This window comes from Scyliorhinus canicula, chromosome 9 (assembly GCF_902713615.1).
Source record: "Scyliorhinus canicula chromosome 9, sScyCan1.1, whole genome shotgun sequence".
NCBI classification, from domain to species: Eukaryota; Metazoa; Chordata; class Chondrichthyes; order Carcharhiniformes; family Scyliorhinidae; genus Scyliorhinus; species Scyliorhinus canicula.
Window position 1 is genome coordinate 90,435,489 of NC_052154.1, and position 24,641 is coordinate 90,460,129.

Here is a 24,641-nt window from a genome sequence, read left to right on the forward strand (position 1 = left end):
TGCCACACTCGTGACAAACCTTCCCCAGTGCAGGATATCGTTGTGCAAGATGTCTATTGCTGCACTTTTGGCATAAAATGGCAGATGATGTCAGCCTCCCAAAATGGCCACCCAAATCAAGACCACGGGCTGGATTCTCCATTTCAGGGACCATGTCCCCATGCCCTTGTGTAAACTGTGGTCTTTTACGCCAGGAAAACTGATGTCAAAAGGCCACAGTTTCACAGCCCTGCAGGGGGCTAGCAGGCAGCTGTCATGGAGCTCGCTGCTCCAGCTGCCGATACAGTCTCCCACACTTCCCGGTCAGAGGCCACACATGCGCAGGGTGGCAGCCTCCAGCGGCTGCGCCGTGCTCCATGGTGGACTTAGACTGCGGACCTGGATCGCGGAAATAGTTCCCCCGATCGGCCGTGCGTCCGATCCGGCCCACTTGCACAATAAAGGTACAGTCCCATATGAGGGCCCCACTGCCCTCCAATCAGCCCGCCCCCAACTATGGTGGACGAGGACTGAGTCTGCAGCTGCTACGAGAGTATCCCAAATGGCAGAACCATAAGTGGTCCATGCCATTGGGAATTTATCAGGCCGGGGCGGAGAATAGCGGGGCGGGTCTCTGGCAGTGGCCTCTGGTGCTGGGCGTACTGCCTGAGTACGCCACTTTTCAGGGGGGGGGGGGGGGGGTGGGGGGCGGAGAATCACCGAATTGGCGGCGTTCCGATTTCATGCGGGAATCTGGATTCTCCGCCCCGGCGCCGAACGCAATTTCGGCGTCGGGTTGCGGAGAATCCAGCCCCACGTTTGTGAGGCTGCATAACAGTCCGCTCAAAATGGTTTCCCGCACTGAGACCACGTTTCTTATTTAACAACATCACAATGCTTCCAAAATGGCCACCCACACTGAGAGCACATTTCTTTTTTGACTGCGCCACAGTGATTATGGCGGCAGTGTCTGCTTTGGGACCAGCATAACATATTTTAAGCTGAATGTATGGAACTTTTGCGCAGCCATCTCACTCGCCTGGCAGATTTTGATAGCATCTTCGAGTGTGAGGTTGTTTTCACTCAACAATCTCTCACGGAGACCATTATTTGATGTGCCAAAAACTATTTGGTCCCGGATCATCCACGACTGGAGATGTTCAAATTGCAAGATTGGGCCTTCAACCTTAAATCTGTCGCAAAACTGTTAAACGATTCATCGCCCTTCTTGGTGTGTGCACGAAATAGCTATCTTTGAAATGTTCTGTTCTTTTTCAGAGAGCAGTGCTGATCGAAATTATCTATCACCTCATTGTATCCCCTGTTTTCCTCATTGCCATCAAAAGTGAAGATATTGTAGATTGCGATTGCTTGAGGACCTGCTACCATGAGCAATGCAATGCGCCTCTCATCAGGCTGTGCCAGGAGGCCAAGGGCAAGACATGGAGTTCAAATTGCTGTTTAAAAATGCACCAGTTTTTGTCTACGTTACCCAAAACCTGAAGCTGGTGGGGTGCCTTTAAACCTTCCATCTCGAGCTTCACTGCTGTTCACTGCGCTGAGTTGCAGTTAGCTGCAGTTCATCAGGTCAGCTGAAGTTTCTTCCCCTTGTTCCGTTCTTTGGCCGGTTTTACTTTGTCTTTTCTGCAGTCACCTTTTAAGTGTTCAGCATACCTGGTACCATGTTGTGTTCTGTGGTGTCACCATTTATAAGGATGCACACAGAAATTGTATGTGTTTAACTAGCACAATGTTTTATTGTCAAACACGTAGAAAGGTAGATAACAGAAATTTATATATAAAGTTACTCGGGAGCTACTCTAAGTGCGACTGTCCTGTTGCACAACCTATCACAAACTGCCCGGTGTCCCACGTCACATGACCAGGGTCTGACGCCACTAACTGGTTGCAGGTCAAAGTACTAACTATGTACAATATCATTCACTAACATATCACCACAGGGATGAGAAGCCATGACTGAATGGCGGAGCAGACTCGATGGGCCGAATGGCCTAATTCTGCTCCTATGTCTTATGATTGTCCCGACTGCCAATTTTCCGTCTCATCAGGAAATGCATTCTGGGCGTTCTGAGAATCCCACCGAATAGTTCTTCCCAATTTTTAATTAGAGGGGATTTCTGCTCATTGAAAACTGGATGTGAGACAAGGGCCTTGATTTCGCTGCAGGAGCAAATCTTGTAATGACTGCTCACTTTGGCAAGTGGCCAAAAACAGGATTTATGCTGGCAAGAACTCAGAATGTGATGTTTCCGGCCCACTCTACTAACGTAATCAGCTTCACACCCAGTGAGAGCATGAATCTGATTATTATAAAATTAAGTTGATTAACTATGTTTAAACAGCTTAACGTATTGCTTCTGGGGCTTCAGATGTCCCTCATGCTGGCGGGAATCACTGCTGGTTTCCAAAAACAGGAACCTGTCATGAGGACCACACCGGGAGCTCAGAGGTGAGTAGAGCCGCCGGGTGGTGAAGGACATGGCATTGCCCCTGAGCACCCAGTAAGAACCTGACACTTTCCATATTTTTGGAAAATTACACCCAGGCAGTCTGAAAATTTGGAAAGGTAGAGAAACCCTGAGGTAGAGTTGATAGTGTAAACTAAAGCTGTGTTTTCAAATGATGTCACCAAGGGCAGCATGTCGATGAGAAATAAGAGGGGCTAAGTGCAGATGCTTGACGGTCACCAGAGACAATGGTGCTGGAGCGAAAAGAGTAATTGCAGGTGATCATGTGGATATTATTAGGCAGATCAGAATGGAACCAGGCGAATGCAATCCAACCAACTGTGGAGAGACATTGAGGAAGATGGTGTTAAAGGCTGCAGAAAGGTCACAAAGGAGGAGGAGGAATAGTTTACATTGGCATGATGAATGTTATCAGTAGCTGCTGTAACGGTACCTTACCTTTAATGCATTGGCCCTTTAAGACCGGGCTTGGAACCCCGGGGGACTCCGCCTCTGGCTCCGCCCCCAGGAAACGGTATACAAGATGAGGTTCACTCGGCAGCATGTGATGAGCACACTTCTCGGCTGCTGTTCAGTTCTCAGATGATTAAAGCCTTTGAATTACCTATCTTCTCTCCTGTGTCGTAATTGAGGGTATCTCAATTTAATCATCTGGCACATCAAGATGGACAGCGCTCTAAAGCCGGAGAAACTCAACCTGGACGCTCGGTCGCCGGAAGCCCCGGAAATTTTGAAATATTGGCTGCGGTGTTTTGAGGACTATCTGGACTCCTCAGCGACCGATGTCGACGGCGCTCGCAAGCTGCGTTTACTACATGCCCGGGTGGGCCACCGACGCTCCTCCGCGATTGAGAACGCTGCAAATTACGAAGCTGCGGTCGAGATACTGACAAAACGATTCGTGAAGCCGATTAATGAGGTACACGCCAGACATTTGCTCTCAACCTGCAGCCAGCGTTCCGGGGAAACTCTGGACGAGTACGTGGAGAGACTCACTGCGCTCGCGAGGAACTGCAACCATAAATCAATGACGGCAGAAGCCCACATGAACTTGCATATTCGCAATGCCTTTGTGTCCGGTATCAGGTCCTCATACATCCGGCAGCGGCTCCTAGAAGACGGGGCAAAGGATCTCCAAAGCACGGTAACACTTGCCTCTTCCCTAGAAACGGCCCACCGTAACCTCCGGACATACTCCGCGGACCTTGCAAACCCCTCTCGATCCCCTCCAGACTCGGCCACGCTGCAGGCCTGCGCCGCGCGGCGATCCGCTCACTCCGGGCGAGACACCAGGCCCAGAAATCAAGCTCCCGGCATCACAGGCCCCGCAACGCGGCCGCAAGCGGCCGGACATGCCCACTTCCGACGCGTCATCGACCTCGTGCGAGTCATGGAAGTGGCCATCTTGGCGACGGCCATCTTCGAACCCCGATACGTGCGACCGACGGCGGCGGCCATTTTGTGACTCCAGGTGGCCATTTTGTGAGTCCGGCTTAACCGAGGACTCTGACTATCCGCAACTAGGAGCGATCACGCTCGATCAATCACGGCCGAAACACCTGCAGAACTCAATGATGCGGGTGCGAATCAAAGGCCACGACATTCCCTGCCTATTCGACTCCGGGAGCACGGAGAGCTTTATCTATCCAGACACGGTAAGGCGCTGCTCTCTGCGCACCCACCCCGCCTCCCAAACTATTGCCCTCGCCTCTGGGTCCCATTCGGTTCAAATCACGGGGTATTGTGTCGCTGACCTCGCAATTCAAGGCGCTGAATACACCCGTTTTAAACTTTACATCTTTCCTCAACTCTGCGCCCCCCTGCTGCTCGGTCTGGACTTTCAGTGCAGCCACCGGAGCCTGACACTGAAGTTTGGCGGACCCGGTATGTAGCCTGGCGACACTCAAAGTTGCGCCACCCCCCCTCTTCGCGAACCTCACTCCCAACTGTAAGCCCGTCGCCACCAGGAGTCGCCGGAACAGTACCCAAGACATGACTTTAATCAAGTCAGAGGTTCAGCGGCTACTAAAAGAGGGGGTCATAGAGGCCAGCAACAGCCCTTGGAGGGCTCAAGTCTTGGTAGTCCGCTCTGGGTAAAAGCAACGAATGGTAGTGGATTATAGCCAGACCATAAACCGCTTTACGCAACTCGATGCTTACCCACTTCCCCGCATAGCAGAAATGGTGACTCAAATCGCCCAGTATCGGGTATTCTCCACGGTCGACCTAAAATCGGCCTATCATCAACTCCCTATCCGCCCAGAGGACCGCTCCTACACGGCTTTTGAAGAAGCTGGTCAGCTGTTTCACTTCCTCAGGGTCCCTTTTGGTGTCACAAACGGAGTCTCCGTTTTCCAGAGGGCTATGGATCAAATGGTGGACCAGTACGGCTTACGGGCTACCTTCCCGTACTTGGACAACGTCACCATCTGCGGCCATGACCAGCAGGACCACGATGCAAACTTGAGGAGGTTCCTCCAGACTGCCTGGGCCCTCAACCTCACGTACAACAAAGAGAAATGCGTGTTACACACAACCCAGCTAGCCATCCTCGGCTACATCGTGGAAAACGGGGTCTTAGGCCCAGACCCCGACCGCATGCGTCCCCTTAAGGAACTCCCCCTCCCCCGTAGCCTCAAGGCACTCAAACGATGCTTGGGGCTTTTCTCCTATTACGCCCAATGGGTCCCCAGATATGCGGACAAAGCCCGACCAGTCATTAAGACCACGGTTTTTCCCCTGACGACTGAGGCCCAGTCGGCTTTCAGCCATATCAAGGCCGGCATCATCAAGGCCGCCATGCATGCGGTGTACGAAGCTATTTCCTTCCAAGTAGAAAGCGACGCATCAGACGTCGCCCTGGCTGCTACCCTCAACCAGGCGGGCAGACCAGTAGCGTTCTTCTCCCGAACCCTCACCGCCTCGGAAATTCGGTACTCTGCAGTCGAGAAGAAGGCACAAGCCATAGTGCAGGCCGTGCGGCACTGGAGGCACTACCTAGCCGGTAGGAGGGTCACCCTCGTCACCGACCAACGGTCGGTCGCCTTTATGTTCGATAACGCACAACGGGGCAAAATAAAGAATGACAAAATTCTGAGGTGGAGGATAGAGCTCTCCACCTATACATACGATATTAAGTATCACCCAGGGAAGCTCAACGAGCCCTCAGATGCCGTGTCCCGCGGCACGTGCGCCAACGCGCAAAAAGGCCGCCTGAGAGCCATCCACGATGACCTCTGCCACCCGGGGGTCACCCGGCTTGCCCACTTCATCAAGTCCCGCAACCTACCCTACACCACAAAGGAGGTCAAGGCCATGACTAAGGCATGGCAGATCTGTGCGGAATGCAAACCGCAATTCTATCGACCAGATAAAGGCCTCTGGGCCCTTTAAGCGACTAAGTGTGGACTTCAAAGGGCCCCTCCCGTCCACCAACCTCAACATCTATTTCCTCACCATGTGTGGTGAATGTGATTCACACGGGATTATAATCTGTATATATATGTGTCTATATTGTAAGTGCAGTTGCACTACCTGACCACCAGGGGAGTAGCTCTGGGAATACTCAAGAGTTGTACTGGGCTTCTCCCTTGGCTCCGCCCAGGACTCCTCCCCCGGGAGCTGCTGTATAAAGATCAGTGCCACAGGGTCAGCCGGCCAGTTCACCGAAAGTTCAACGGCTAACAGGCTGGCTCTGTTGTAAGTATATTAAAACCGCTATTCTAATCCTACAAGCACGTGTCCGTAGAATTGTTGGTTCCAACAATTTAATATACTTCGGAAACAGTCGAAGAAAATCATGGAAGCAGCCCTCAAGCCCGGACGCCTAGAACTCGACCCACAGGATGCAGAGGCTAAGGAAATTTTTTCCTACTGGCTGAGATGTTTTAAAGCCTACCTGGCAGAAGCCAGCACCGCCGGAACAATGGAGGAACAAAATCTCAGCCTACTGCACGCGAGGGTAAGCCACAGAATCCCCACACAGCTAAATCCGGCCGGTTCTTACACCGCAGCGCTGGCAATATTGGACAAAATGTACGTTAGGCTCATTAACGAGGTTTATGCACGCCACATGTTTACGACTCGCCGTCAGCGGCCTACAGAAACGCTTGCTAAATTTGTACGGGAACTGAACAATCTTTCCAATGACTGTAATTATCAAGCCTTTACCGCGGCTGAACATAGGGAGCTTGCTGTGCGGGACATTTTCGTAGCGGGCCTTAGATCTAACTATGTGCGCCAAAGACTGCTAGAAAAGGGGGCCCAAGACTTAGACACTACTGTGGAGGCTGCTACCACAATGGAAGTCTCCTTCCGCAGCCTCACCTCGTTTCCCGCGGACCCCGCAACCTCATCGTGGGCCCCCGATCAACAACCCCCCAAGCCTGTGCCGCACGGTCCCCCAGCTACCGCGCTGCCAAAGCCAGTTACTCTGCTGCCCCAGCCAACTACTCAGCTGCTCCAGCCAGCTACTCAGCTGCCCCAGCCTGCCATTTCTGTGGCCAAAGCCAGCACTGCCCAGCCCGATCCGCGACCTGCAGCAGCTGCGGGAAGAAAGGTCACTATGCCAGAGTGTGCCTCGCGAAAAGGGCCCCAGTTTTAAACTCCCCAGCAGAGAGAACAAATCGCTCCCAACACCAGCGGGCCCACGGGGCCCGAACGCTGCGGCCTACGTCCCGACTCCACCCCCTCCGCCACGTGCGATCCATGGGGGCCGCCATCTTGGCAAACCCCCACCATGCGGCCAGCCACGTGCGACTCATGGGGGCCGCCATCTTCCTCGCCGCTCACCACTTGCGATCCACGGGCCCCATCTGCATCGGCATGCTCAGAAATCTCATCTGAAGACTACGACTTCCCCGGGCACTCACCACGAGGCCCGCAATTCAACGCGGTCACCCAAGATCAATCCCGCCCCAAGCACCTATGAAGTTCGATGGCGGAGGTCCAGATCAACGGGTACAGCACGCCATGCCTCTTTGACTCTGGGAGCACCGAGAGCTTTATACATCCAGAGCTGGTAAGACGCTGTTCGCTTTCTATTTTTCCGGTGAGCCAAACTATCGCCCTCACTTTGTGCTCCCACTCAGTCCAAATCCAAGGACGCACCGTTGCTACGCTCACAATTCAAGGCGCTAGTTATCCTAAATTTAAACTTTATGTCCTGCCCAACCTCTGCGCGCCACTCTTATTTGGCCTGGATTTCCAGTGCAACATCAAGAGCCTCACCCTCAGCTTCGGCGGGCCCCTGCCCCCACTCACTATCTGCAGCCTAGCCACGCTGCGCACCTCCCCCCCCCCCCTCCTCTCTTCGCCAATCTCACTCCAGATTGCAAGCCAGTAGCTACTCGCAGCAGGCCCTACAGCCTACATGATAGGGTCTTTATCCGATCGGAGGTCCGACGGCTGCTCAGTGAGGGGATCATAGAGGCTAGTAATAGTCCCTGGAGAGCTCAGGTGGTGGTCGTCAAGACCGGAGAAAAATTTTGCATGGTCGTCGACTATAGCCAGACCATAAATCACTTTACGCTCCTAGACGCGTATCCCCTCCCCAGAATTGCAGACATGGTTAATTAGATCGCCCAATATCGGCTATTTTCCACGGTGGATCTGAAGTCTGCATACCACCAGCTCCCAATCCGCCCGGAGGACCGCCACTACACGGCATTCGAGGCCGATGGCCGCCTCTTCCATTTCCTCCGGGTTCCTTTCGGCGTCACTAACGGGGTTTCGGTGTTCCAACGAGCAATGGACCGAATGGTAGACCAGTACGGGCTGCGGGCCACGTTTCCATATCTGGACAATGTTACCATCTGCGGCTATGACCAGCAGGACCACGACGCCAACCTCCACCGTTTTCTCCAAATGGCACAGAAATTAAATCTCACCTATAACAAGGAGAAATGCGTTTTCCGCACAAACAGACTGGCCATCCTCGGCTACGTCGTGGAGAACGGAGTCCTGGGCCCAGACCCGGACCGCATGAGCCCCCTCTTAGAACTCCCCCTCCCTCATTGCCCCAAGGCCCTCAAACGGTGCTTGGGGTTCTTTTCATACTACGCCCAGTGGGTCCCTCAATATGTGGACAAAGCCCGCCCACTCTTTAAGGCCACACGATTTCCCCTGTCTGCTGAGGCGCGCCAGGCCTTCAGCTGCATCAAGGAGGACATCGCCAAAGCAGCCATGCGGGTGGTGGATGAATCCACTCCCTTTCAGGTTGAGAGCGACGCCTCAGAGGTAGCTCAAGCAGCCACTTTAAATCAGGCAGGGAGGCCCGTTGCATTTTTCTCCCGTACCGTATCCGCTTCAGAACTCCGACACTCCTCAGTTGAGGAGGAAGCACAAGCCATCGTGGAGGCTGTTCGTCACTGGAGGCACTACCTCGCAGGTAGGAGGTTCACCCTCATCACCGACCAACGATCGGTTGCCTTTATGTTTGATAACTCGCAAAGGGGCAAAATAAAAAATGATAAAATGCTTCGGTAGAGGATTGAACTCTCCACCTATAGTTACGATATTAAATATCGACTGGGGAAGCTCAACGAGCCCTCGGATGCCCTATCCCGCGGGACATGCGCCAGCGCGCAGATCAGCCATCTGAAAGCCATCCACGTTGCCCTCTGCCACCCAGGGGTCACCCGGCTCACTCATTACATCAGAGCCCGAAACCTGCCTTTATCCAACGAGGAGGTAAAAGCAGAGTGCAAACCGCACTTCTACAGACCAGACAGGGCCCACTTGGTCAAGGCTTCTAGGCCATTTGAACGCCTTGCGATCGATTTCAAAGGGCCACTCCCCTCCACTAACAAGAACATTTATTTCCTCAACATCATCGACGAGTTCTCCCGATTCCCTTTTGCCATTCCATGCCCTGATATGACCTCCCACACAGTCATTAGGGCCCTGCATAGTGTCTTCACCTTGTTTGGTTTCCCCAGCTACGTGCACAGCGACCGGGGTTCGTCCTTTATGAGCGACGAGCTGCGTCAGTACCTGCTCGACAAGGGCATCGCCTCGAGCAGGACTGCCAGCTACAACCCCAGGGGGAACGGGCAGGTGGAGAGGGAGAACGCGACGGTGGAAGACCGTCCTGCTGACCCTCCGGTCTAGAAAACTCCAAGTCTCCCAATGGCAAGATGTCCTCCCAGACGCGCTCGACGCAATCAGTCCCTCCTCTGTACAGCTACAAATCAAACCCCTCACGAGCGACTCTTCATTTTTTCTAGTGGCACTACCACGGGAGTCTCATTTCCGGCGTGGCTGAGGACGCCAGGCCCGGTCCTCCTGAGGAAGCACGTCAGGGGGTACAAAACTGACCCCTTGTTGAAAAGGTGCGCCTCCTCCTTTCCAACCCCCAGTACGCATTCGTGGAGTTCCCGGACGGTCGCCAGGACACAGTATCCCTTCGGGACCTGGCACCCGCTGGATCCAGACCCCCTCCACCCCCACTGAGGAACCCCTTACCCTGTTCCCTATGCTGCCGCCCCCTCGCGCCCCCGATTCCGCAAGCTCACCCCACCGGTTCCACGCGCCAGAACCAGCCCGCCCCCAGTCTCCGGTCGAGCCAGAGGTGTATAAAGTTTGGACAAGACCCGCCCCGGAGTCTGCCATCGTACCCCAGCTCTCAACACCCACCCAGCCACCGCAAGAGGCTGCAACCCCGGTGTTCCGCAGATCGAAAAGAACAATTCATCCACCGGACAGACTAACTCTGTGAGCCACCACCCCCGCTGGACTCGATTTTTTTCACAGGGGGTGAATGTGATTCACACGGGATGTGATTCACACGGGATTATAATCTGTATATATATGTGTCATATTGTAAGTGCAGTTGCACTACCTGACCACCAGGGGGAATAGCTCTGGGAATACTCGAGAGTTGTACTGGGCTTCTCCCTTGGCTCCTCCCAGGACTCCTCCCCCGGGAGCTGCTGTATAAAGATCAGTGCCACAGGGTCAGCCGGTCAGTTCACCGAAGGTTCAACGGCTAACAGGCTGGCTCTGTTGTAAATATATTAAAACCGCTATTCTAATCCTACAAGCACGTGTCCGTAGAATTGTTGGTTCCAACACCGTGATCGATGAGTTCTCCCGCTTCCTTTTTGCTGTTCCCTGCCCCGATATGACCTCGGCCTCCGTGATCAAGGCACTGCACAGCATCTTCATACTGTTTGGTTTCCCCGCTTATATCCAGAGCGACCGGGGTACATTGTTCATGAGCGATGAGCTGCGTCGATATCTGCTCAGCATGGGCATCGCCTTGAGCAGAACGACGAGTTATAACCCACGGGGAAACGGGCAAGTGGAGAGGGAGAACGCGACAGATTGGAAGGCTGTCCTTCTAGCCCTACGGTCAAGGAGTCTCCCAATCGCCCACTGGCAGGAGGTCCTACCCGATGCCCTACATTCCATTAGGTCGCTCCTCTGTACGGCCACGAACGAGATCCCTCACAATCGTTTGTTTGTCTTCCCGAGGAAGTCCACCTCTGGGGTCTCGCTTCCACCCTGGCTGATGACTCCGGAACCCGTCCTACTCCGGAGACACGTGAGGAGCCATAAAACGGATCCCATAGTCGAGAGGGTCCAACTGCTACACGTGAACCCTCAATACACCTACGTCGGGCACCCCGACGGCAGGCAGGATACTGTCTCCCTGCGAGATCTGGCAATCGCTGGCTCGCCCACTGACCCCGACGCTTTCCCCACCGACCCCCCCTTCCGACCGACACTCCCCTCCCCGCACTGACTGCCGACCCCGACAGTGCCCCCCCCCATAGCGCCCCCTGCCCCCCCAGCCCCGGCGCCGGCACCGATCACCCTAGTCACCCCGGATACCCCCCCCCCCCGCTCCAAGGCGGGCAAAGGCTCAGTCAACCGTGCTCCCTGATATACCACCATCTATACCGACCGTATCCACGGCACCACCACCGGAGCGGAGAAAGTCAGCACGGATGGTCAAACCACCCACAAGACTGAACTTATAACTCCACTTCACCCCTGTCGGACTATGCGTTTTTTTTTAAACAGGGGGTGAATGTGATGAATGAAATGAAATGAAAATGTTATAAGTAGCTGCTGTAACGGTACCTTACCTTTAATGCATTGGCCCTTTAAGACCGGGCTTGGAACCCTGGGGGACTCCGCCTCTGGCTCCGCCCCCAGGAAACGGTATATAAGATGAGGCTCACTCGGCAGCATGTGATGAGCACACTTCTCAGCTGCTGTTCAGTTCTCAGATGATTAAAGCCTTTGAATTACCAATCTTCTCTCCTGTGTCGTAATTGAGGGTATCTCAATTGGTAACTTTGATCAGAGCTGCATGAGTACTGTGGCTGTCAGAAACCTGACTGAAAAGATTCAAATATGGAGTGTCGGGAAAGATTGGCATGGATTTTTGATGACAGGAAAACTGAGAAAATTCAAATTTATATTAATAAACTTGCAAGTGGCAAATTAATTTTAACATAGCCAAGTGTGAGATGGTGTGTTTTTGGAGGAGGAAAAGAGGCCACATACTCTTTGAAAAATAAGGGCACGGATTTTCCAGCTCCGACACTGCGGGTCCCCCGTGGTGGCTGTGGCAAGCCAGCCAAAAGTCCATTGACTTCGGCAGAACCGGAAGATTCTGCCGGTGGGTGGGGCCAGAGAGTCCTGCCCAAAGGGGTCTGAAGAGTAAGGATCAAAGAGATCCAATACAGAGTGCAGGTTTACAAATCATTAGAAACAGCCATGCAGGTTAGCAATGCAATAAAACGTACAAATAAAGTACAGGAGCGGGATTTTCCGACCAGGTTGGAGAATCGCCGGGGGCGGCGTGAATCCCGTCCCCGCCGGCCGCCGAATTATCCGGCACCGGAGATTCCCGCCCCCCGCCGGTCGGCGTCCATTCACAGCGGCCCCTCCATGGCGATTCTCCGGCCCGCGATGGGCCGAAGTCCCGTTGGTTCTTTGCCAGTCCCGCCGACGTAAATTAGACTAGGTCCCTTCCCGGCGGAACCTGGCGGTGCGGGCAGGCTCCGGGGTCCTGGCGGGAGGGGGGTGGGGGGGGGGGGGGGGGTGTGGCGTGGGGTCATCTGGCCCGGGGGGTGCCTGTCCCGCAATCGGGGCCCACTGATCCGTGGGTGGGCCTGTGCCGTGGGGGCACTCTATTCCTACGCGCCGGCCGTGTCAGCCTCCGCGATGGCCGACGCATAGGTGAACCCCCCCTGCGCATGCGCGGGGTTGACGTCAGCAGCCGCTGACGCTCCCACGCATGCGCGGACCCGCGCCGGCCGGCAGAGTACATTCGGCCCCGGCTGGCGTGGCACCAAAGGCCTTCCACGCCGGCGGGCGCAAACCAATCCGCCGCCGGCCTAGCCCCTGAAGGTGCGGAGGATTCCGCACCTTTGGGGCGGGACGGTGCCAAAGTGGTTCACGCCACTCCATCCCGCCGGGACCCCCTTCCCCGCCAGGTATGGGAGAATCCCGCCCCAGGTATTTATTTCTGGAGGAATATAATTCAATACCAGGGACCTTCTTTGAAATTTCATTGAGCACTTCTTCATCTGAGGCATAACCAATGTATAAACGTTTAGCATAACCTCTTTGCTTTCGTACATTATGCCCCTTTAATAAAACTCAGTATTTCCCCATTCTCTTTCTGACAGCCAGTTAAGCATGTTTTGCAACCTTCAAATAATTGTGCACGTATAGACTCACTCAGTTTAAAATTGGTCCATTTAATGTATGCTGTAATTCTTTATTCCAATATGTTTAAGAAAAAGCAGCAGGAATATGCATACAGGGCCATCAAGTTATTAGAAGCAATGCACTTACTATGTAGAATGCACTGCCTTAAAAAGTACCTTAAGGAGTTACTCCCTTGGCCTATCGTGAGAGCCATCATGTTTGGTTAGACCTGTTGTAATTTCTGCCCACGTAATTCCCAGTCCAGGGGAGCGGAGAATCACGGAGGGCACGGAGAATAGTTCTGGGCCTACTAACTGTATGCAAATGGATCATTAAAGCCCATATGCATTCATTTACAACCTGCCGCTGGCACGTGTGCGTTACCTCCATCCCACCGCAAGTGGGGCGTCGGAGAATTGCGTTTGGATTGCCGCCCGCCGATGCCCAGTGCCGATCCCGATTTTGCAATTCTCTGCCGCATTGGGATCTCGCTACCGGCGGCAGGCAGTGGTGAATTCAGGCCAGCATCTTTTTCCTCAGTGAAGACACCTGCAAAGTACTCATTTAGTTCCCTGGTTATACCCTCCGTTTCCACCAAAAGATCTTTTTTTTTCAAATTGACCCCCACCTACTTTGACCACCTTTTCATTCTTATAAGACAGTTAGTTTCCCTTTTATGCAACCTCCTAATCTTTCCACATACTTTCTTTCCCCACTTTTGTTTTTCATTTCCAGCTCTCCTCTGCACATTTTGCCTGGTGTAATTTTTCTCATGCCTCTATAATGTTGCTTGAAACTTTTCTATAAAAATGCACGTTGTTAATATACGACAGCAGAGCAGAGCCTTCAAAATTTTGTTAAGATGTTTAGGGATTGTGGAACAGTGTTGTACCCAATTGGCACAAGCAATGCATTGCCTTACAAAATGAATATAATAGCAATCTTTATTGGTGTTTCAAGTAGGCTTGCATTAATACTGCAATGAAGTTACTGTGTAAATCCCCCTAGTCGCCACACTCCGGCGCCTGTACACTGAGGGAGAATTCAGAATGGCCAATCCACCTAACCTGCACATCTTTGCACTGTGGAAGGAAACTCGAACACCCGGAGGAAACCCACGCAGACACGATGAGAGCATACAAACTCCACATAGACAGTTACCTAAGGCTGGAATTGAACCCGGGTCCCTGGCGCTGTGACGCAGCAGTGCTAACCACTGTGCTGCCCCAAATAGGTCCAACCCAATAATAATAACAAGATGTTCACTCTTTAAATATTGATATATTTCCTTTTATTACATCTAAAGAGAGTTAACTTTTGTTGTTTTCTCTTACATAGATTTTAGATAGTCTGGGCATGGGTCCAAGTGGCCCCCCTATTCCTCCCCCCGCTCTGTTTGCAGTGATGAGATACCCTGTGGAGCGAAGGCCCGGTTCAGGACAAAATGTATTGAGCTGTTTCCAGCTTTTACCTAATCCAGACGAAGGAAAATTGTTGTTTGAAGAAAAGAAAGAACCGGAGCCGGAGCCTGAACCTGTGATCCAAATTATTAAGGTAGATCTGGCGTTACACTGTAAGTTTGTGCTGCGTGAAAGCAGCTTATTATTGGTATAGCAAATATTAAATACATGAGTTGCATGTGTCAGTTGTGGTTCAGTTTGTGACATTCTCACCTAAGTCTGAAGACTGTGAGTTCCATCCTCACTCCAGAGCCTTGAGCAGAAAACCTAAACTGAACTCCCAGTATGGTCCTGAGAGCGCTGCGATCGCAGTTGATGTTATAACTGGATGGGAAGATCCCAGAATGGAACCCTGTCTCCAAAGTCTGTAAATTTTACTTTTTTATGGAAAACGTGGAGGAAGAGACTTATAGGACTGCTAACCAGTTTTAGCAATAAGAAAAAAAATTATTAATCATGAAAAAAGTGGATTAAGATACAATGCAGCAATTCTCCAAGCCCCGCGCCGGTCCGAAGAATCGCCGCAAGCACGGCACGATGCCCCGACGCCGGCACACGATTCTCCGAGGTGCAGAGAATCGGCACCATTTGCGCCAACGCGTTTGGCACGGTGCTGGCTGCGGGCCGCTGGAATCGGCGGGATCGGCGATTCTCCAGCCCGGATAGGCTGAGCGGCCACGCCGGTACGACAGAGTCCTGCCGGCGCCGTTCACCCCTGGTCGCTGCCGTCGGGAACTCTGCGCGAACGGTTGGGGTGGCCTGTGTGGGCTCCTTCACCGGGGGCCGAGGGCCTCCGATGGGGTCTGGCCTACGATCATGGCACACCGATCTGCAGGCCGCCCTCACCCCCCGGGCCTACATTCTGGCGAGCCGGCCCCTGGACACCGACCCAAGGTTGAGTTGGGGCTGGCGCACTAAAGAAGTCCCCCGCGCATGCACAGTTTGGCGCAGCCCAACTGCACATGTGTGGGTTAGCGCGGCGCCCATTTGGCCTCCCCTGCAGGAGTCACCGGCACGGGCCTCAGCACCTCCTCCTCCCTCGGGGAGTCCAATGGCCCCCAGGCTTCTCCATGGGACGGGGATGCGAGCGGAGCCAACCCTCGAGGCTCCCCCCCGACACCTGGCGCTGCCTGTCCTCGATGGCTGCTCTGGTATCGACAAGGGTCTGTATGTTAGCTGCTATGGAGCACAGAAAGTGGGCCATCTCCCACTTCTCTCTGGGACTGCACCACCTCCCTCTGTGTTTGTGTGACGCCCCTGTGGGGGCCAGAATCAGTGGTACCCTGGCCCGGTTCACGCCGTCGTGAAATGCGATGGCGTTCACGATGGCGCGAACACTTGGGCTCTATATTGGAGAATCGCGCCCTATCTTCCTTTACTTCCCCATAGCTAACAATTACATACAGATTTTAAGATTAACGCAGGGTGTGATTTAATGGGACAAAAACCAGAGTCACATATTAGGTAGGTTTAGCAGGGCAGCACCGAGAAAGACTCTTCTATTTTTTTTATAACAATAATCTTTATTGTCCCAAGTAGGCTTACATTAGCACTGCAGTGAAGTTACTGTGAAAAGCACCTAGTTGCCACATTCCGGTGCTTGTTCAGGTACACAGAGGGAGAATTCAGAATGTCCAAATTCCCTAACAGCAAGTCTTGTGGAAGGAAACCGGAGCACCCAGAGGAAACATATGCAGACATGGGGAGAACCTGCAGACTCCGCACAGACAGTGATTCAAGCTGGAATCGAACATGGAACCTACATTGCCATTTTATTGGTCTCGATAGGGACTGTCCCATCGAGGCCACACTTACATAATTTCCTTCACTGATGAGCTTAGCTCGCCAGTGCAGGTAGGGTATTTGCAGATCGCGGCACCATTTTTAAAGGCCACCCCGATCTTTCGACCCCCCCCCCTCAGCAACTTATGCACGGCCTCCAGAACCCTCATTGCACCCAACGTATTTCTTGCGGGATCCTCTAGCTTGGCATTGCCAGCCTGGACCCTGGCAGTGCCCCTGCCAGCTTGGCAGTGCCATATGGGAATTGCCAGAGTGCCGGGGTGGCAGTGCCAAGCTAGCAGTGCCAATGTGCCCAGGTGTCAGGAGGAGGGGGTGGGTGTAGTGAGGGCCAGCGACTCTCACATAGTGCGTAAAGGCTGGGGGAGAGGGCCGGTGGTTACTTCAAGGGCCTCTGAGATCAGGACGCCATTTAAAAATGGCGTCCCAATCTTTCACTCTGCTAGGGAGTTCGCTGAAGATCCTGGTTCGATCCCACGTCTGTGTCACTGTCCATGTAGAGTTTGCACATTCTCCCTGAGTTTGCGTGGGTTTCGCCCCCACAACCCAAAGATGTGCAGATAGATGGATTAGCCAAGCTAAATTGCCCCTTAATTAGAAGAAATAAACTGGGTACTCTAAATTAAAATGAATACTATACTGGGGAGTTCCGGTGAGCGGAGCTCCTCAGTGTGCAAAACAGGGCTATGTGCGGCCTCGCCTGCGGGTTCCCCGCTGAGGCCTCTTGTACACCGCGAGTCGAGTTGTGTAGCCATGAATTTCTGGCGCTGCGAGCATCAGGAAACACCCCGTCTAAGCGCTCACAATGGGTCCTTGTTCCCAATGTGTTGATCGGGGCCCACAGTGGTACTCATTTTAAATCATTGAGAAAGCCATCGAGCCGAGCAAGATACCTCTATCCCAATTAAGGGGATTACTAACATCACTAAATTACAGCAGCTATGCCTTTACCTTGAGAGATCCTGGAGTGAATTCAATGAATCTAAAAATCCTATTGATTTCAACATTTATACCATAAAAGAGTTGAACCAGCAGGAAGCATACTGAGCTCATTTAAAAAAATTCATTTTAGGATCTGGGCATCGCTGGCTAGACCACATTCATTGCCCATCACCAGTTGTCCTTCAGAAGGTGGTGGTGAGCTGCCTCTTGAGCCGCTAAAGTCCATGATAGTAAATACACTCATAGTGTTGTTATGGAGGAAATTCTTGGATTTTGACCTAGCGAGAGTGAAGAAACAGCAAATATATTTACAAGCCAGGATGGTGAACGACTTTGAGGAGAATCTCCAGATGGTCATGTTCCCAGGTGTATACTGCTTCTGTCCTTCTAGGTAGTAGTGGATGTGGGTTTGAAAGGTGCTGCCTAAGGAAACTTGCTGGATAACATCCTTCATTTTAGTCAACATCCTTCAAACAAACGGGATACTGAAAAGTACAGATGGTGGACACTACATTCAGTTTCCAGGATTCAGTTGGCAAGTTATATAGGGGTATCCCTAAGGTTGTCCATTATTAGATTGTAGAATCCATTGACAAACTTCTATGCCTTTGCCCAGCAGATAAACTCTGCTTTTAATTTGAACTCTGTTTTTAACTTTAAATCCATACTGCGTGGGAGAATTTTGAAATCTCACGGGTGGGATTTTCCGATCTCGTCTATTTCCCCCCACTGCAAGTGATAACGAAGAATTTAGGACTGGATGCTCCGAGACACTGTGCCGAAATTCCGAAACGCGATCGGCCGGAGAATTAGCTCCGACGGCGAAATCGGGTTTGACGCCGGTTTCGCACTGATTCTAGATTCTCCGGACCCCCCCCAACACGATGCAATTCCGGCGCCCGCCGCGCGGCCTGGAGAATCTCGTTATCCGCCCCGACGACGGATTTTCTGGGACCTCAGTGATTCAGCGGGCCGGATGGGCCAATTTCCCGACGGCGTGGTTCTAACTACCTACACAAAATCGTGACACCGGCGTGTTAGCTGAGATGGCTGCAAGAGAAGATAGGAGTAGGAGTGGGGGGGACTGTGGGTTCCCATAACGGACACCAGCCGTGCTTTCTATGGGGTGGGGGGTCCATGCCAGGGTCGGCGAAAGGAGGGGAAGGGGCACAGGAGCATGACACGCCGGTGTCCACACAAAAAACCCCATTACAGCAACCATCTTGTTGGCCACCCTCCCTGGGTGCTGTGTGAACACAGGGTTAACGGCTGTGTGGTTGGATGCCGCCACCCTCCCCTGCCAACCCACTCAATTGGCGACACCCACCAGGGGCGAACACCCAGGGCCACACCGACGGCAGCCCCCAGTGAGGGCAGTGCCATGAAATGGTGGCCCTGGCAGCATGGACGGGAGTCAGGAGCAGGGGCACCAATGGGGCCCTGATGGGGGGCATGTGTGGCCGGGCGCGCGGTGCCACCCGGGGCGACCATGTGGCCAATGGCAGCTGCTTGTGCAAGGGTGTATGCTCCATGATAACATGATTTCCCCTCACCCCCTGCAGATTATCATGTTTGGTCACCAACCAACGATGTTGGTCGCCATGGCGGGGGCTGCTGCCCTGCATGCAGCCCGTGGCAGCGTCAGCAGAGGCGACTCAGAGAGGAGGCGGAGGCTGCAGCAGATGAGCGGGCCTCAGAGGGGCAGGTGGCAGCCGCTCAGGCTGGACGGCCGCCCGACCGACAGGCCGAGGAGGATATGTCGCCGCCCTGTTCTGCCCACTGCCCACCAGATGCACCAGGGACAGGAGCGGGGAGTCCGAGGCGCTGGGGTGTTCCGGGACCTCCCCTGCAGGAATCACCGGCAGGGGCTTCAGCACCTGCTCTTCCCTCAGGGAGCCCGATGGCTCTCCATGGGACGGGGATACGAGGGGCGCCAACCCTCGAGGCCCCCCCGACACCTGGCGCTGCCTGTCCTGGATGGCTGCTCTGGTATCGACCAGGGTCTGTATGTTAGCGGCCATGGAGCACAGGGAGTGGGCCATCACCGTCTGGGACTGCACCACCTCCCTCTGCGTTTGTGTGACGCAGGCCATCACCTGAGCAATGGCGCCGACGCTCTCAGCAATGGCCTGCTGTGACTGGGCCACACTGAGGAGCACCACTGCAATCTGTAGCTGACTCTGGCACATGGTTGCCTGTGAGTGTCCTGGGCCACGGGCCCCGTCTGCACAGAATGCTGCAGGCCATGCGAAACCTGACCCATGTCTGACACCATCATCCCCATTGTCTCCACCGCGGATGCCACCCTTGCAGTTTCAGCCTGGGTGGCATGCATGACTGGCACAACCCCCTGCTCCTGCAGGCGGTTGGACTCCTTCCCCTGCGCCTGCAGGTGTTGGAAGCCGGCCGTCATCCCCTCCAAAATCCCTGTGCCTCCGCCTGCACCTGCACTGGGGCTGGTTTAGCACAGGGCTAAATCGCTGGCTTTGAAAGCAGACCAAGGCAGGCCAGCAGCACGGTTCAATTCCCGTACCAGCCTCCCCGAACAGGCGCCGGAATGTGGCGACAATGGGCTTTTCACAGTAACTTCATTTGAAGCCTACTTGTGACAATAAGCAGTTTTCATTTCATTTCATTTTCATTTCACTATGGGTGGGATTGGATCTTCCAGGAGCCTGGGACCCATCTGGCAGCAGCTGGCATCACTGAGGTGTTGTGGACCAACCACCGCAAAATTACATTTCAGCACAATCTTTAAACCTCATGACCCCATATTTCCCTCACTCTAACATTATCATCAAAACAGGGGTCCAAACCTGGTAAAATGAAGAAGATAGGAGAACATGCCAGGGGAAACACCAGTCATACATAAAAGTAAGGTACCAATCTGGTGAAGCTGCAGCATGGGACAACATAGACCGCACCTCTTCACTAAAGCAGCTCACCATCACCTTCCCACAAGCAAATAGGGATGAGCATTGAATACTGGCCTTGCTGGGGACACCTACATCAAGGGTCTGCAGAGTCTTTCATCATTGTGGATTCACAAACAAAACATTTTTGTTTTGTCACAGGAGGAGCTACAGGTTCAGCACAGAGGAAAATCTAAAAAAGACAAAGGAGAGTCAGAGCGTGACAAGCGTCGGTCTGGTGGTCACAAAAGAACTCGCCGTGATTCCCGCTCTTCGATGTACATGGGTATCCCTTCACCTCAATCTGACCCTGAACGTAGTAGTGGCCTCGATGAAACTACCAAAGATGATTTAAAAGTTCTCAGGTAAGTTACTTCACCCTCATTTGTATTGAAGCGCTTACCCATTCCTGATGTTATATTGGTGCTAAATTGGGCAGCATGGTGGCGCAGTGGTTAGCATTGCTGCCTCATGGCGCCGGGGTCCCAGGTTTGATCCCAGCTCTGGGTCACTGTCCGTGTGGAATTTGCACATTCTCCCAGTGTTGGTGTGGGATTCACCCCCACATCCCAAAGATGTGCAGGGTAGGCGGATTGGAAAAAAATGAATTGGGTACACTACATTTATTAAAACAATTATTGGTGCTAAGTTCTCTGCAGAACAACACATATCCACTGTATAATAGAAATGTTATAGATAGAGGGTACTACTGTGAAACTGAGTCAAATAAATAATCATAGAATCACTACAGTTCAAAAGGAGGCCATTCGGCCCTTTAAGACTGCACTGATCCTCTGAAAGAGCACCCTACGAAGGACCAACACACCACCCTTTCCCCCAACACCACCTAACCTTTTTGGCCACTAAGGGGTAACTTTGCATAGCCAATCCACCTAACCTGCATATCTTTGGACTGTAGGAGGAAACCAGAGCACCGAAAGGAAACCCATACAGACATGGGAAGAATGTGCAAACTCCACACAGACAGTCAGAATTGAACCCAGGTCCCTGGCGCTGTGAGGCACAGGTACTAACCACTGTACCTCCATGCCGCCCATAATTGTGCCTTGTCTAAATTTTGACTCTTGCTGAGTACAGTTCAACAGTACTGTCTGGTACCTTGCTCAAGTGCATTTTCTTCAACAGACTGTGGAGGACATTGTGTTCAGAATAAACTGACAGAACTAATGATAAATATAGGATTATTATAGATATTGAAAATGCAGTTGAATGCCAAGATGTCAAATTAGTGAAATGGAGGGAATAATTTCCATCTGGTATTTTTCTTTCCTAGACTATGAATATGTTGAGACTGATTATAACACTCTGTTCCTGGCCCAGACCCCAATATTTGTTAGGATACTGAACAAGAACCCAAACACTTTACTTATTTTCTTAAAGTTTGAGGAAAGGATACTTCACTGCAGGAGTGATTAGGCTGCACAGTGGTTAGCACTGCTTCTTCACAGCTCCAGGATCCCGTGTTCAGTTGCGGGTGACTGTCTGTGTAGAGTTTGCACTTTCTCCCCGTGTTTGCGTGGGTTTCCTTTGGGTGCTCCAGTTTCCTCCCACAGTCCAAAGAAGTGCAGGTTAGGTGGATTGGCCATTCTAAATTGCCCCTCAGTGTCCAAAAGGTAAGGTGGGCTTACTGGGTTACAGGGATAAAATGGAGGCGTGGGCTTAAATAGGGTGCTCGGTCTTTACAAGGGTCGGTGCAGATTCAATGGGCCGAATGGCCTCCTTTGCAGTGTCAGTTATATGATTCCACTGACCAATTGGTATGTTTTATATTAAAACAAACTTTAAACCTGACACAGAATTAAACAGGTTAACATAGCAGAAAATAGTGTTTTTAATAAAAGTGTTATGGGCCAGGGTTTAGAGAACCCCAAAGTGTATCATGGAGTTCACCTGACCCACAACTTTTAATAGATTGTGGTATGGGGAGCACACAGCCGACTCTACAGGTGTGGTACAGCAGAAATGGAAAAGTATTTTTTAAAGCAAAACATGTTTAATCTATGAACTCAAGTTAACCTTTTTAAAAGAAACAGTGAACATCTTAGCAACCATTAATTCAAATACAAACCCCAAAGAATACAACACTAACTAATCCTTTAAGATTTCCTTTTAACATCCATAAGACTTAAAACATCTTTTACCAGAAGCACATCAGGTTAAAGTCACTACTGTTATTAGTTTTAAATCACCAGGATCGATTTACAATCTTTAGATTACAGAGAGAGACTCTAATACACCTTCTGGCTGTGACTGTAGCTATTCAGCTCTGAAAACGAAACTAAAACACACCCTGCAACAAACAGCCTAAAACGAGAGTAAAAAGCTGACAGACAGCCCAGCACACCCCCCCCCCCCCCCCCCCCACTCTCTGGCATCACTGCAGTAATAAACACCCATTTCTTAAAGGTACTCTCAAATGACAACAGTTAAACAATTCTTAAAATAAAAGCAAACACGTTTTACTTCAAACTGAGACCTTCTCCATCTCCAATTAAGCAAACCCTATCACAGGTCAAAAGATACTGAGGAATAAAGTAAGCAACCACAGGGCTACTTGCTGTGCACTTGCATAGGGATTGCTGAGAAAGACTGCTTGAAGAGAGAGTGAGACCCTTTCAAGAAACAGCCTGCAGATCCTTCTGCCTTTGTCAGACAGCTGCTCAAACTAGAAGAGTTTGGTACAAACTGCTGCTCAACTTAAAACTCCTAGCAGACTGCCAAACCTATATCAAACTGCAAAGCTGCAGACAGGCCTGGCTCCTCACATTAATTACAACATATTTATCCCACTCATATCCCATAACCTGCTTACCTAAATCTAAACACAATGGGCGCAATTCTCCGCACTCACGACGGTGCGGAGAATAGCGGGGTTCGTAAAATTTTACGGCCATGCTAGTCTGACGCCCTCCCGCTATTCTCCCCCCCCCCCACGCCCGACTCCCGATACGAATCGCTGCCGCCGTTTTTTTACGGCCAGCAGCGACTCTCAGCTGGCCGATGGGCCGAGTTCCAAGCCCTTTACGGCTGTTTTTACGAACGGCAAACACACCTGGTCTGGCTGTTCGTAAAAACGGCCATAAAGTGCCGATTTTTAAAACCATGGCACCGATTGGCACGGCAGTACCACGGCCGTGCCAAGGGTGCCATGGGCCCGCGGTCTGTGCCCACCGATCGCGGGCAGCGGGTCCGATACTCACTCTTTGTCCTTCCGCCGCCCCACTGTATCACTTCACGGGGCGGCTGAGGGGCATCCCGGCCCGCGCATGCGCGGGTTTCGCGTAAATGCGCGATGACGTCATCTGCGCATGCGCGGGTTGGAGTCTTCCAATCCGCGCATGCGCGGCTGACGTCATGTGACGCATCAGCCGGCGCAAACTCTGGCAAGCGGGCTTAACGAAATTCGTTAAGCCCGCGATGCCGGAGTTTACGGCGGCGGCATGCTAGCCCCGACCGGGGACCAGAATCGGTTCCCGGTCGGGGAGGGGGAGGCTGGCGTCAAACCCGCCCGGATTTGACGCCAGCCTTACGATTTCTCCCTCTCTGGGAGCATCGCGCCCAATGGGCGGGATTCTCCCGCAATCGGCAGGTGGCCCGACGCTGGCGCCAAGAACGGCGCGAACCACTCTGGCGTTGGGCCACCCGGAAGTTGCGGAATGCTCCGCACCTCCGGGGGCTAGGCCGGCGCCGGAGTGGTTGGCGCCATGCCAGCTGGTGGCGAAGGGCTGGCGTGTTCTTGCGCATGCGCAGGGAGTTTTTTCGCCTTGCCAGCCGGGCCGGATCCACCCGCAATCAGGTAGGCGGCCTACCAGCCAGGTCCCGCCGTGATGAACTATGTCCATTTCACTCCGGCGGGACTGGCCGAAAATGGGCGGCCACTCGGCCCATCGGGGCCTGGAGAATTGCTGGGGGGGCCGCTGCCAACGGCCACCGACTGGCATGGCATGAACCCTGCCCCCGCCCGAAAACCGGCGCCAGAGAATTCGGCAGCCAGCGTCGGAGCAACGGGCGGGATTCATGCCACCCCCCGGTGATTCTCCGACCCGGCGGGGGGTCGGAGAATCCCGCCCAATATCTCAAAATGTCTCAAATTACCAAGTCGTCAGGGAATTTCGAGCAATCATAACAAAATTCCATTCGGGCTCTCTTTGTAAACAAATACATAGTTGGTATAAATGATGGTCTGACTTTTCCAACATCTTAATTGTACCTTTTTCAGACACAGCACCTACCTGTAGGTCAAACCAGGATTTAAAAAAAGTATTTCTTCACTAAATATATACAAACATTTCCTACATTCATCACACCTCAATGGTGAGATTATGTTTGTAAGACCATTTGGTTCATGTTAAGAACTTACCTGATCAGTA

General features: G+C 52.6%; 1 protein-coding gene across 1 annotated transcript in view; it reads left to right on the forward strand.

The window, feature by feature from the left end:
* Positions 1-24,641, forward strand: part of hydin (HYDIN axonemal central pair apparatus protein) — a 1,231,368-nt gene that overhangs the window by 1,034,156 nt on the left and 172,571 nt on the right. The window contains exons 48-49 of the mRNA XM_038807144.1: positions 14,475-14,690; positions 20,413-20,615. Of these exons, the coding sequence (XP_038663072.1) occupies positions 14,475-14,690; positions 20,413-20,615 (419 nt within the window). The remainder of the gene's footprint in view (positions 1-14,474; positions 14,691-20,412; positions 20,616-24,641) is intronic.